The sequence below is a fragment of the Aedes aegypti genome, chromosome 2 (genome assembly GCF_002204515.2).
Source record: "Aedes aegypti strain LVP_AGWG chromosome 2, AaegL5.0 Primary Assembly, whole genome shotgun sequence".
Taxonomy (NCBI): Eukaryota; Metazoa; Arthropoda; class Insecta; order Diptera; family Culicidae; genus Aedes; species Aedes aegypti.
The window spans coordinates 231,386,009-231,401,317 of NC_035108.1; the positions used below are offsets into that span (position 1 = coordinate 231,386,009).

Genomic DNA, 15,309 nt, shown 5'->3' on the forward strand with positions numbered 1-15,309 from the left:
AGTTATGATTTTTCAAAGAAAAGGCTCAAAATGGCACATTTGCACATTTTTTTACAAAATTGGCCATAACTCAAAAACGAAAAAAAGTACATTTCAAAAATTTCAGCGATTAAAGCTTATGAAATTATCTTCTCAAAAATGTTTTTTTGAAAATTTTTCACGAGTTGGAGTATAGTTTTTCCGGCTTTTCTTTACGAATTTCCTCAACGGTGGAAAATTTTGTAGAAAACTTTGTCCAGTTAATATTTTTTTTATTCCTGAGAAAATTTGCTTTCATTTTCATAAAAAGCTTTGTTTCTACGATGCTTCGTTCTTGATTTATGATTTTTCAAAGTAAGTAGTGTCAGAGAAAAACAAAAAAATTCCAACTGAGTTTTCCGGGAAAATAAGCGACCCTGAATTTTTCTCAATTTTTTTTTATTCATATATTGATGAGCCCTGCCTGTGGAAAAAGTTTCATGAAAATCTGAGACCCTTCGGCACACTTTGTACAATTGGGTAGAATTAATGACCTGTCCTATCTTCGCTGTCTCCCTCTTCAGAGGCACGAAGGCCTCCTCCACTGACCTGCGATTGATTTGAATAAGGTCGATATCGTCCACAAAGCCAAGGAGCATGTGGAGCTTGTGATGATAGTGCCGTTTATCTACACCCCAGATCTAAATCGAGGGTGCTGATTTCAATGTTGAACAGTAAATTCGAAGGTGCTTCTCCCTACTTCAATACGTCTAACGTCACATACGAGGTTGACACCTTGTCTACAATCCGAACACTTGATTTCGAACCATCCAGCGTAGCACCAAAGACAAATTAAAGACCTCCATGTGCCTTGCAGTTGCCCAAAATTTTATGGCTCATAAGGCAATCTAGAATGCCGTGAAAAGTGTACTGCGATCTGTCAAGCTTGGGTACCTTTTGCACTACCGAGGAACCAAATGCAGTACTAGAAGAGGTACCCAATCTGAGCCCGAGTGCGACGGACCTGGTAGCACGTATTAGCAGGTCCGTCACACTCGGGCTCAGATTGGGTACCACTTCTAGTACCGTAATCCGGGGGCAAATTGATCACTGGGGTGAATTTGATTAGGTCGGTACCAACACACATTTCCTCCCAAGTATGCTGAAGATTTCGTTGGCACCACAGACATTCCATGTTTTCTAGTTTATAGATGTCTAATAATGATTTTGAACTATTTCATTTTCAGTAGGGTCAGTTTTGCATAGAAATATTCACACATTTTGAATGTGTAATCAACACAGTTGGAAATGTTTGTGTTAAACAATCCTCTGGTGCTATGCCTACATGTCAACTTTGAGTGTTTAAAATGTTGTGTAAGCTTAAGTATAAACTACTGAACTCATTTTTGATATCATAAAGCATAGCAAGAATAGTGTTTTGCTCATAAAACCGTTTATTCTCAAATAATGTGCTTATTTCAAGAGTAATTGCCTACATTTAGGCGTTTTAGATAGATTTTCAAAGTTTATTTTTGCAATAAAATGATGAAATACTCGAGTTGTAAGAATTTTGACATCATTTTCAGATTCAGGAGACCCAAATTTAGTAGAGAGGGAAATTTTTTATTCTTGAACCTACTTTTTTGTATGGTGATCAATTTCTTTTTTTTTTTTTTTTTTATATCTTTATTTGAGTGTATTTTAACGCACGAGGGCTAGTTCTACACTTAGTGATCAATTTCGCCCCAGTGTATCATTTAAAACTTCTGATATTAAAACGATGTTTATGATATGTCAAAAATTATTTAATGAAAAGTCGATTACATAAACTGATAAAGATCAATGGAGTACTGATTTTGTCGACATTTAATTGACAATATTTAAATTCCGGAGGACAACACAATAAAAAGTTGTAAAATAGTGATCAATTTGCCCCCGGATTACGGTACTGCATTTGGTCCCTCGGTAGTGCAAAAGGTACCCAAGTTTGACAGATTGCAGTACACTTTTCACGGCATTCTAGATTATCTTATGAGCCATAAAATTTTGGGCAACTGCAAAGGACATGGAAGTCTTTAATTTGTCTTTGGTATTAGCCTAATTAGTTTTGCCGGAAAACCATGTTCAGACATTATCTGCCACAGCTCATTGCTTTCTACTGAATCGCATCAGGTATCAGAATTAATATACATATGGTGAGTCTAAAAGTTATTCTCCCTACGGTAAACATCTGGTCTGTTTTCGAGCGGCCCTTTCGAAAACAAACCAGCTTGATATTCGCCGACAAAAGACTCCTGTACTGCCGTGAATCGCAAGTCAGTCCCATCTGTAAAAAGTAGGCATTGAGAAAATGGGCTATGATGTTTCCAAACTCGTTTTCCATACGAATATTCAAAAAATTCCAGAGGATTGGAACATGTTCAAATCTTAATGAAACTTTCACAATTTGCTTTTCACTACGATATCTATCTGAGAAAAATATAAAGATGATCGAAATACGGTTCATTTTAGTGATACATTGTGTGTAAATCTGTAGTGGGACTGATATGCGATTACTTTTCATTATGGGACAATTTGACTTGCTGTTTTTTCCTACTTTTTCCGAACAAATATCATTATCTCATTAGGGCAGCTGAAAGAGCATCGGCAGATATGTTGAAAACTGAACTCAACTCAATTTTGACGAAAATGCAGATGGGACTGACTTGCGATTCACGGCAGTGTAGCGGTCTCAGTTTGTTGAACAGGATGCGCGACAGTATTTTGTACGCAGAATTCATCAGAATAATTCCTCTGTAATTAGCACATTCAAGTCTGTGCCCTTCCTGACCATCCAACCAACCGCTGGACATTTCTTCGTCCACCCATACCTTTGGAAGTACTCGGTGGATCGACTGACAAAGTTGCTTACTTTCGTGCTTGAGAAGCTCGGCCGGGATCTCGTCTCAGCAGCCTTACAGTTCTTCAGCTCGCTGATAGCCTTTCTAACATCTCCTATGGTCGATGGATTCACAGCTTGATCGTCATCATCGATGTTCATCCTGTTTCTCACTACATTTTCATTTTCACCGAGACTTTTAACTTTGAAAGTCAATAACGGCGCCGATCACGCCCAGTGGGGTAATTGAGGAAGTGAAAGAATATTAATTAATAACCATTGTTATTAAACAGCGAATATACCTATGCATCTCCACAGTTGTCATGGAAATGGTATTGGATTAGGGGAATAAGGTGGTGAAAATACTTTTTCTTCCACTGCGCGAACCGGGCACGATTGATCTTTACATTTTTTTACATCGCTCTCCCCTGTAGGGTTTAGCGACACAATGGATGGATCAAATACTACTCCTTCGTTTTTTACTTTAAGAATATTGTTGACGTACTACTTTTATTGACGAAAACAAACTAATTTCATAAAAAAGGCAACACTTAATTTATTAATTTATAAAAATATATATTTTTTATATTCAAAATCATGGATTTTGCAAAAAAAAGTTAAAATGTTTCTAGGGATTCCTTGGAACAACAGTCCCATTGTTCCTTCGTCAATGAAAATGTAGTATATGCTGACGTAAAATCTTTGTTTTTTTTTTATTTCAGGTGAATCCGTGGAACCTGATGGAACTACTAAAGCAACAATAGTGTACATACACGGTGAATCATACGAATGGAACTCAGGGAATCCATACGACGGTTCTATACTAGCATCTACTGGAAATGTGATCCTTGTAACGATTAATTTTAGGTTAGGCGTATTAGGTAAGTAAAAGTAGTTGTTACCACCGTAATATAAATATTATTTTTATTCCCCTATGTGATTTGGTTTAATTAATCTTTAAAAATCTCAAAATATCCTAATGATAGTTGCTGATTTTTTTCTAAAATGTAGATACTCAAAACATTTCCAATAATATTGTTTTGTACAAAAATAATCAAATTATCTTCAATAGCATGTAAAAAGATTTGGAGTTGAGTATGTATTCATGAAGTTATGGACAAACAAACTTTAGTTTTTTTAGTAAAATGAAGAGAAAAAGAAAAAAAACTACTTAACATTTTTAGCTTAAGTTTCAAAAGAGCACACAATATTTTCGTTTTGAGTACCCTCGAAAATAAGCCACACCCAATTACTCATGAAAAATTGAATAGTAAAGTGAATATTTGGTACGCCCATTACATACAAAAGCCGATTTCTCATATCCAAAGTATTGGAAAGGATTTATTATTTTGAGTCTCTAGAAATGAAACTACTTTTTTAGCTAGCAGTCACAGTTTTATGTCAATATAGGGTAAGTGTACCAGTTATGGACATAGTGGTTCCCTATTTCGCCATACGTGATTACTTTCATGTCTTCGAATTTTGAAAATTTTTGTGTGTTGTAGTAGTTAGATTTAAGATATATCTTGATGTTGAAGCATTCAAAAAGATTTGAAATGTGAAAGTTATCAAAATGTCACTAATGGCCAAATAGGGAACCACTATGGCCATAACTGGTACACTTTCCCTATAGTAAATTACCAAAACCCTATTCTAAAAACATTTGCGAAAAAAGGGACAAATAGCAAATCTTAATGTGTGATCAACGATGCATATTATATTGATCTTATGTATATAAAATTGCACGCTCTGCAAACACAAACATTACAATGGGCTTTATTCGATGCTGAGCAAATAAACTATCCCAACTGATGGCTAGAGGGGAGACTGTGGAGACTTGTTACCTTTTCTTGATACGGCTAGTACTCTGCAGATAAATCAAAACTTCATGAGATTTCTCCTCAAATTCTCCAGTAAAAATCTTTTGCAATGCATGCCATTAATTATGGTAACTACTACACTAGGGAGGGAGCTCCAGAATCATTATCAAAATTTTATTTTGAATCCTCTTCAGAACTTTCTTCCTGGTATTACAACAGCTAGTCCATATTGATACAGCATACAATATGGCTGGCCTGAAGATTTGTTTGAAGATCAAATGATTGTTCTTGAGGCAGACACTGGTACAAAAATTACAAAGATATTATAAAACAAATCAAGCTGTCCGAAACTGGGGGACAGAAGGTGCTTTACCAAAATTATAGTTTGTTCACATTTAGTTTAAATATGGTACAAAATCCATTAATACTTTCAAATTTTTAATTAAATTCGATCTGGCGTGTGTGATTCAAATATATTTTGCCATAATCAAAATAATTACTAATTATGCTCAAATTCAAGGCGATATGACAATTCTTACTCTGCATAAAAGCTATCTTTCATTGTAGTACACCAATAGTGATCGACCCATGATTTCTCAATTTTTCGACTTTGTCCGGTACTGGGGGATCTCCCCTATTTATTACATTTGGCTTGAATGTCCTCAATGTGATTTTTGAAAGTTAAATTCTTATCTAACATAGGCCCTATATATTTAACATATTCTGACCAATTTATTGAATCCCTTCACATCATGACAACATGTCTACTTGAAGGTTTCAAATAAAGAGCTGTGTAAGCTGTGTTTGTGTAAGTATATTATTAGTTGAGGAAGCATTAGGAGAAATCTTCTATTTTTGCAAGCATGAAGAAAAAATATACAAACTTTTTTGCAATCTACTACAGATAACACGCAGGCTTCGTTTTTTGGCGTAGAGACCTGTGTCATCCGCAAACAAAGTTTTTTGACATCCCTGAGGTAACTCAGGTAAGTCAGATGTGAAAATATTGTGTAATATTGACTTCAAAATGCTGTCTTGAGGAACACCAACTCTTACAGAAAGTCTTACAATCTTAGAGTTCTGATAATTAACCAGAAGTGCACGATTTGACTGATAATTTTGGATTATTTTAACAATGTTTGTTAGAAATTAGGGTTTTTTTTAATTTTACTATCAAGCCATGAAGGCAAACACTGTCGAATGCTTTTTCTATGTCTAGAAGAGGAAGCCCAGTAAAATAGCCTTCAGATTTTTTGGAACGGATCAAATTTGTTACACGGAAAAGTTGATGAGTTGTCGAATGTGCATGTCGGAATCCGAACTGTTCACAGGCAAAAATTGAATTTTCGTTGATGTGGACCATCATTCTGTCCAAAATGACATTTTCGAAAAGTTTACTGATGGAGGAAAGCAAACTGATTTGACGATAGCTAGAAGCTTCTGCAGGATTTTTGTCTGGTTTTAAAATTGGAACAACTTCAGCATTTTTCCATTTGTCAGGAAAATATGCCAATTGAAAACATTTGCTAAATATATCAACTAAGAATGATAAGCTACTTTCTGGAAGTTTCTTGATGAGTATGTCAAAAATTCCAGCATCGCCAGAAGCTTTCATATTTTTGTTTTTTTTAATAATAGTTCTCACTTCTTCCAAATCAGTCTCAAAGGAATTTTCGAAAACGTTCTCTTGATTGAGAATGTTTTCGATGTCCTGTGTAACTTGTGGACTAGTAAGTCCTAAATTAAATCTGGAGCTTACATGAGAATCTTTCATGGGATATTTGAAATGTAACAGGGATACATATAATCAAAATCACACAGGTGACTAGAGTCGTTTAAGGCCAAAGCAATCGAAGAAGAGTTTCTAGAAGAGGAAAAATAAGAATTTGTATCATGGTATTAAATTTAGAAATATTCTGAAGAGCACTCATCATATCAAGTTCTGCCATAGGAACTACTTTGCGAATTATTGCATGAGCGATGTTTGGCATCAAAATCGCCAATGACAAAACATTTTGACTTATTGCGAGTCAATTGTCGCAAGTCGATTTGAGGAAATCAACTTGCTGCCCACACACTTAAATTATTTTACGGGTTCCTGTGAAATCTTAACAGCTGAACGGTTCGGTAAAATAAATTAACGGAGTACGGTAAATTTTTACAATATTCGGTAAAAATTCACCGTAATTCGTAAAATTCCGACGAAGTTACGGTGTTTTATTTCACCGAACTGTTCAGCTGTTGAGATTACGGTGAAATTCACCGATTTCCGGTAAAATAAGCTTAGCGTGCAGTGCATTGGAAAGGTAAATAGGCAGCTAGGAAAGTATGTTTATCAAGCTGTGTTTCAACAGAAACACCCAAAGTTCCAAAAACTTTAGTTTCAAAAAAAAAACTAAGAAAGTTGATGTTGTATACGCCTTTGAAAGATAATTGCAACTCCACCACATGCTCCATCCAGTCGATCATTGCGATAAACAAAAAGGATTGGATCTCTTTTGAGTTTGGACTAGGTTTCAAATAAGTTTCAGTAATAACTGTTATATGTATGCTATAAGTTGTAAGAAAATCCGTATAGACGTAACATTTGCTTGGAATAAAACTGTTTTAGATTTCGACCAAATGGAGAAGGAACAAGTCTCCCGTGGATCATGTCTCCTATATTTTACGTCTTTAAACCATAAAGTTAGAAAAATTCGTCCTTAGTGTAATAATCAATATTTCCAGAAAATATAAAACAATTAAAAAAGAAACAAATACCACACAGTGGATCTTCAACAACATTTGTTTTACGAATAGACGAACTTTTGCACCACCGGAGGCATTTAGTTCAATGCAATGGAAATTTGATCGAATATTACAATTTTTACGTCGAAAAACAACAAAATAACATAACTTTTCCAGATCTCAATTGATATCTATAATATATGGAGTGAAAGTACCTTAGTTGAATACACAGATAAAAATATTTAAATTTCAATGTAGCGTAAACAGCATTAGCATTCAAGCCACCATGACATTTATAACATTAGTTTTGAATTGTGATAGAAATCCTAAAAAGAAACTTTTGTCCCACTTGAACTTATATAATAGATTTACTTTCAATTGATTATTTTATTCCTCAGGTTTTTTGAAAACTGGAGCAAAGGGTAGTGCTCAAGGCAACTTTGGGCTGATGGATTTGGTGGCGGCTTTGCATTGGCTGAGAGAAAACCTGTCAGCTTTTCATGGCGACCCCTCGCGAATCACACTAATGGGCCACGGAACGGGTGCAGCATTAGCTAATATTCTAGTAGTTTCCCCTGTAGCTAGCGGTAAGTATAAAATCATTAAATTCATAGTTACATCACAAGCTCAATTTCCCAACAAAACTTTACAGATTTAATTCACCGAGTAGTGTTATTGAGCGGATCAGCTCTTTCGCCTTGGGCAATTCAAAGGGATCCATTAGCAATAAAACAATATGTTGCCAATCAAACCGGATGTCAGCTAGATTTATTGGCGGACGACATAGCACCCTGTTTAAGAACCAAAGCCGTTACAGAACTACTTCGAATTACTCCTCCCAATCCCAGGTAAAATAAAAATGTTGAAACTTTTCACACACCACAACGAAAAGTATCCTTGTATAGATAAGCAACACTTTCTAATTGAGCTTCTGCGTATCGCTTCCCACTTTATCTTACCCGACATACCTATATTAACGAAACGAGAACATTTTAATTCTTATAGGATCTAATGAGAATTTCCATTATTTTATAACTACCTGTTTGAAACAGAAAAACATTGCACTTCAAATATTATTTAGTAGGCAGAGCAGACAGAGACTTTTCCTTTATTTGGCCGTGTAGAATGTATAATTACAACAATTAAATTAGGGCTTTCGGATTCGGACATTTGAAATGAGGGGGTTAGAAGCAAAGATGTGTAAATGACAAAAACCTTGTTTTGAAAACATCGACTTTGAAGTATTTTCAGCATTTTTTCTTTCCGTACAAATAGTACACAAACAAATGTCACTTACACTCCTTTGTGTTTGGGCCTCTCAAATTTAAATGTTACCAAAAATAAAACATGTATACTACCCGACAAAAGTATAGAATCGCTTCGTCGAGTATTGCAGCATGCATTTTCAAAAAGTTTAGAATCACCGGAGATCGTCAGTTTCTAGTAATTTCAAGCTTTTTGAGCTTCTTACAATATTCAGACCGAGTGTTACAGTACTCGGTAAAGCCTTTGCATACTTTTTGCGGGTAGTGTATGTACGAAACATAAAACCAGTATAATGATTTTAATTTTGATTTCTAGATTCCTACCAGGATACGCACCATTTGTGGACGGTACCGTAATAATCAACCCCAGAACAGCAAACATTCGTTTACCTACTCTACCACTGGGATCAGCAATTACAAGGTAATATTTTTTTTTTTAATGTAATCACAGTAATGACGGTAATTTATTCAGAACAAAATTTCAAAAAAAGGGTCACTGTTGAAAAATAATGAAGATTTAACGGCATGTAAACTTCATTTATGCGATGTAAACATGACGTCATTTAAGTCTGAAATCATGTAAAAATGTGTTATATGTCATGTAATCACACAGGATCCTGCTGGATTACATGACATATGATTAAAGTTTACATGACATATCATGTAAATATCCGTGATACTCCACGCTCCAATTATGAGCATTATATGTCTCAGAAATTTACACGTTTCATTCGAACTGTGTATTGTAAATTGCTATGATTCCTACATCATGTTATAGTTTCCATGCAAATTCAGGGTAGGGCTATTTATTATACCTTCATTAGTCAATACATATATAAAATCATTACAATGTTGAACAACTATAGATTTGCCAAAAAAAATCATTTACTTAAAACCAATAAATAAATGAAAACCGAATTTAGTGCTATACCATTTAATTCCATTAGCGTCTGTATCCTTCGAGGTCCTTTTTTTATTTTCTAACTATTCTGCCCATAACTGCATATTTGTCACATTCGACATTTTTGACTATTTCGAGTTAATACCGGAAAGTGTCATCAAATGATACATACTTTCGATCAACTTACTGAAATCTGTGAGATTGTTCTAGAAAATTAAAAAAAAATACCAAGTTGTTTTGTCACATTGGCAATTGTAACCGCATAACAGTCACATTGAGATTATACATGAGCCTCATAATGCAGTAGAAACGAAATTTCTATCAGAAATATTTTCTGACTGTTCACCCAATATGCGATATGAGTTGTGCAAAATTTCAGCCTCAAATAAGCACTTTTGAATTTTTAGTGATTTTTTGAAATTTTAGTTTCATTCCATACTGCAATAAAATGCAAACTTGGTATCCCATTTACTCAATGCCTACTTTTGGCGAATGTTACAAATATGCAGTTATGGGCAGTATTGTGGTATATCATTTTTCAACATTGAAGTTATATATTTTTCTTCCATTTTCAACAGCACAAATGGGATCGAATTTGCAAATTTTCCGAGAGCTGAATTACTGTTTGGATTGACGTCTTATGAATCGTACAACGACCTTAACGCTCAAGACTTGGAGTTTGGCTTTAATGAAACAAGAAGAGACAGAATACTACGAACTTACGTACGAAACGTGTTTCACTTTCATTTGAAAGAAATCTATTCAACTCTGAGGGTAAGTGCCATGCAGTACACTGTTATTTGAAATAAATTATATAAGTTCTTGTTTTAGAATGAGTATACGGACTGGGAGCACCCACCTCGAAATTTATTGGGGCATCGTGACACCATTCTGGAACTACTGAGCGATGGTCACACTGCAGCGCCATTGGTGCGATTGGGCTACTTGCATAGTCTGCAGGAAGGAAAATCATATTTTTTACACTTCAGACATCAATCCGGCGAACGTGACTTTCCTGAGGTGAATTTTAAAAACGATTTAGAGTACATGGTTAACTATAAAGAAGATTTTCTTTTTAGCGTGGAGGTTCTGTTCGTGGCGAAGACGTGCCTTTCACTTTTGGACTTCCAGTGTCGCCACTTTTTTCATCAAATTATTCGCTAGAAGACAAACAAATAAGTCAAATATTAGTGCAGTATTTGACCAACTTTGCAAAAACAGGGTAAGTAAACAAACATGAAAGCAAGGACCTATCTTTTTTAAGTGTAGCATTGAACATTAAAGAAACATATTATATCTACACTACAAAATATTTAGGGTAAAGAACTACTTGGGCACATTAGTATGGGAGGATTTTGTCTTCTTAAATGTCAGGAACTCTGAAATAAGAAGATCTTCTCTATGACGCATACTGTGACCAATTAAGCCAAACAGTTTAAAAACCTGCCGTAGTGAATCAAAAGTTCCAAGAATAGGATACGCCTCCTCACGTATGTTTGGCATCATTTTGTTTAGATTTCGAATTGTCATAAGGGGCTTTTCATTTTATTGGCTCCTTGAACACTCGATCAGCCAAGATAACAAAGAAGTGTCGGTAGCGATTATTTCCATTGGCTATGAATTAACACTACGAGCTTCCTGTTCTGGTGGTAAAAGTCCACCGCACAGGTGATTCATAGTGTAATGCGGCTAGAAATGAATGGTTAGTGGGGGAAGGGGGTAAATAGAAGCTAACAACTAACGAAACCTATGGAGTATCAGGGCGCGCTCCACCTTTTTTCCTATGCTAACCGGAACCATGGTGCAAGCGACCTTGTGTTTTCTCCGAGATAATCGGATGCCCTTGTACAGTCTTAAGCCTGGGGCTAAATAAAGGTTGGAATTATTAATAAGTTCAAATTTTCACCTTTATAATTTCACATTATACGTTGGACACAGTATATACTGCCCAGTAAACACAAACTCGTATAGTATAGCGCATAAGAGTATAAATGTGGAGGCGATATACGTACATGCGCCATTAGACTGCATGCAAAATGTACGTTTATCGCCTCCACATTTGTACTCTTGTACCCTATCATATACGATCATGTCTTTACTGGGTGTGCTTTTTCGTCTTTACCAACCTTCGATAGAGGGGACGGACCTGGTGTAGTGGTTAGAACACACGCCTCTCACGCCGAGGACCTGGGATCGAATCCCATTCCCGAGATAGTCACTAAAAATTTCAGTGACGACTTCCTTCGGAAGGGAAGTAAAGCCGTTGGTCCCGAGATGAACTAGGGCTAAAAATCTCGTTAATAAAGATAGAAAAAAAAAACTTTCGATAGATACCGTACAGATTAGATTAGAATTTCATAAAGCTTAACAGTTAATGACAACAGTTAGAATAGCTCAGATCAATCTTTAGCATATTAGACAAGGAACGACCTGAGAGGGACTAACCGATACGAAATTTGTGTACGTCAAGTAAGCCGAGATTCTGCTGTCACGAACTGTCAGTGTGGCTCACACTGGCGGCTCGCCTTCTAAAACAATGGACTAACATGATAGAAATACATAATTGATTAACACATATTTCTGCATTTTATTAAAGGTGACAAAAAGCGGGTAATATTAAGTTCCTACACATCTAAAGCAATGTCACAATATCATCTTCGACGTAAATAAAAGAAAACAGGAGTGAAACACGGATCTTTTAGTCTTTTTCAATAAAATATAAATTAAGGGGCCAAGATCCGTCATCAATTAGAGAATTTTCAAAAGCAGTTTTTTTCGATCAACATCATGAAAGTTTACATGAAAATGTGTCCACTGTTTTCTATTATCCAACCAGTATTTTTCCTGGTCGTGCCCTTAGAGTTTATTTTGAACGAAATCCACAGAATATTTATACATATTGTTTAAGGATTCGTAGCTACTCAATAGAGTCAATCGCACATTAGGGTGCAGAGTAGGGCGATTCAAATTTTAAAAATGTTTGAAAATCCAACCTCCCATATGCTCCTTACCATCCTTACCATAAAAATAGTGTTCTGTGAAATTTTCAGCTTTTTAGGTGATTCAAAGGTGCCCCAAAGACAATGTAGGTTTATATGGAAATTACTATGGAGAAATTTTGAGAAATGTTCCAAACACGCTAGCACTGTAATGTAAGTAGAAACTTATCATCCCATATTGAAAACTCATTCTTCAAACCTTTATGAAGGATGTTGCTGAAGAAGCAAATCCCTTTTGAGCTAATTTTGTTTGGTATTTTTGTACATGTTTGCAGAGCTATAGTCCCAAATTAAGCTAAATAATAGCAAACAAACTCATGAATATCTCTTCTGCTATTCATCGGATTAAATTTCTCTCTTCAGCAAATTTCTTTATTATGGTTTGAAGCAGTAGCGCAACCAGGATTTGGCTCTAGGGGGGGTTTTGTGAACTTAAGGCTAAGAAGCCCGTCATTCGTTCAGTGATAAAACTCAGTCTTGATAGTTTATATTGACTTGAAAAAGTATCACTGTACGCGCTAACATGCATAGAGTATGCTGATACTTTTTCAGGTATGTCAGTGCAAAACCAACTGATTTTCTTTGATTCGAAATCGTGAGATGAATTAGCAACAATCATCAACGACGCGTACAAAATTCAATGACGGCCTACTTCGCCTTAAAGGTAATCTACTTTAGGGAAAGTATAACAAGGTTAAAAAAATTCAGGTAGAAAAATTGAAACTTTCTCTAGATTAACATGAAAAACCTGACTTAATCCACCGATGGTGAGACTGAATCCTTCTAACATTTCAATACAGGTTTGAAGTAATTATTATTCATCATTTATTTGGAAACTTGTATCGGAACAACTAAACTTTAGTATGTTGCGACTATGTTCTATCTGGCATTTTCTAATAGTTCAATGGTTTGCGAAAAGTCCTGGAAACTGCACGTCAAAATGCGGATATCAAACTTTATCTCACTATTTTATATAGTAATCTGTAAACTAATATCGAAAAATGATTTTTTCATTGATTTTTTAGCTTAGCTTAGCTTAGCTTAGACTGACTACACATATCAATGGTTGCTATTCCGTGATTGACCGAAGTCAGTGAAAATGCACAAAGAATCAACTAGAAGTTCGGCTGGGATTGGCCATAATCTTCTTCAGTGTGCATAATTCAGTGCCTCTATTTATACAGGGTCAATAACGGCGCCGGCCACGTCCTTGCAGTCAGGTGGGATTGGGGGAAGGAATGTTAGTGTGTAACCTTTGCTTTTTGGAGACCGTGTTTGCCTCTGCATCTCCACAAAGGTTACTGGGAGGGATGTTTGTTAATGGGGAGGATCGTTGGGTCATAGGATTCACTTTGATAAGCGATTAGACCATGATAAACAATGATTTGTGAGATATATACATGCTTATACGTAAATATAATATTTTCATTTGATATGAACAATTTCTATGTAGAGGAAAATTATGCCGACACTTGAGGTGACGAACCATTCAAAGTTTGTTGAACAAATACCTAAATGTAACATTCCTACAGCTGTCAGGACGAAAGCATGTGTTATTATATTTTACTCATTTGAAAAGAAACAAAAAACTCGATTGGTTGGGACATCATAGAACACTCTTATTCTTATGCCGACACTTACAGTGGCGAACCATCCAAAGTTTGTTGAATAAAGTGAACCTTTCGCAAGTCTACACTTGTAGTGTCGAACCATTCAAAGCTTTTTTAATTACAAAAATAAAGGTATGTAAGAGGTGTTCTGGAAAAAAAATGTTAAACATAAATAAATCATGAATCAGAGTTTGTGTCGACACTCACAGTGACGAACCATCCATAGTTTGTTGAAAATTCATATTTACATCCCACCATTGTAACGATTGAATGTGCAGTCATACATATTTTATAGATTAGAAATAGTAGCATGAAACGAGCTCACCAACTGATCCGTTATTCTTGACTGAGCAGCCACAATCCACTTTCGGCTTCACTCGTTTGCTCGGCTATAAAAAAGCACTCAGGAAAAAAAATAAGCGCGCAACCCAAAAAGAATAAAAAAAAAACTGTTCGGGCATTCTTGACGCACTGCCCAGGAGCAAGCGTCAAGGTCGAAGGATCAAACAGAACTAACCGATCGCGGCACTTTTTCACTTTCTTCAACCGAACTCACCGATCACGCCACTTTTTCACTTACGAGACCGACGCGCGACATGTTTGATCCTGCCCTCGTCGCTCGCCCCGGGAAAAGCAAGTGTCAAGGTCGAAAGATCAAACAGAACTCCGAAAAATGATTTTTTCATTGATTTTTTTAAGATTAATGAGCCAGGTTTAAATTTGAAAAAGAGGAATTTTAGAGATTTTTGGAATAAATCTATTTTTATCTCTGTAACTTTTGATTGGATTGCAATATGATTGTAAATGGTGTCAGAGCTTTCAATCGATGAAAAAAGAGCTCAAATCGGATTAAAATAGCTGAGAAATTGATCAAAATGTAAAAAAATGAATACTTTAGAATAAAGTTATTATTTTTCCCAGTACTTTACAAAATTCTTCTATTGATTATCTCTATGACTAGTAATTCGATTTCAATGAAATTTTTAAGGGTTATGAATGAATGTCAAAGCTTCCAATAGCCGATAAAAGAACTTGAATTGGTTAAAAAATTGCTGAGAAATTGATCAAAATGCAGACAGTTGAAAATATTAGAATATGCTTTTTCTAGTACTTCACGATACTGCTTGAATCATAACTCTGTAACCAAAAGT

At 35.5% G+C, this 15,309-nt stretch overlaps 1 protein-coding gene across 8 annotated transcripts in view; it reads left to right on the plus strand.

The window, feature by feature from the left end:
* The window catches only part of LOC5564085, a 79,161-nt gene that overhangs the window by 47,695 nt on the left and 16,157 nt on the right, over positions 1-15,309 (plus strand). For all 8 annotated transcript variants that reach the window (XM_021844379.1, XM_021844378.1, XM_021844386.1 and 5 more), the window contains 7 exons: positions 3,559-3,717; positions 7,782-7,970; positions 8,036-8,231; positions 8,965-9,069; positions 10,128-10,323; positions 10,381-10,569; positions 10,629-10,771. In XM_021844379.1, the coding sequence (XP_021700071.1) occupies positions 3,559-3,717; positions 7,782-7,970; positions 8,036-8,231; positions 8,965-9,069; positions 10,128-10,323; positions 10,381-10,569; positions 10,629-10,771 (1,177 nt within the window). The remainder of the gene's footprint in view (positions 1-3,558; positions 3,718-7,781; positions 7,971-8,035; positions 8,232-8,964; positions 9,070-10,127; positions 10,324-10,380; positions 10,570-10,628; positions 10,772-15,309) is intronic.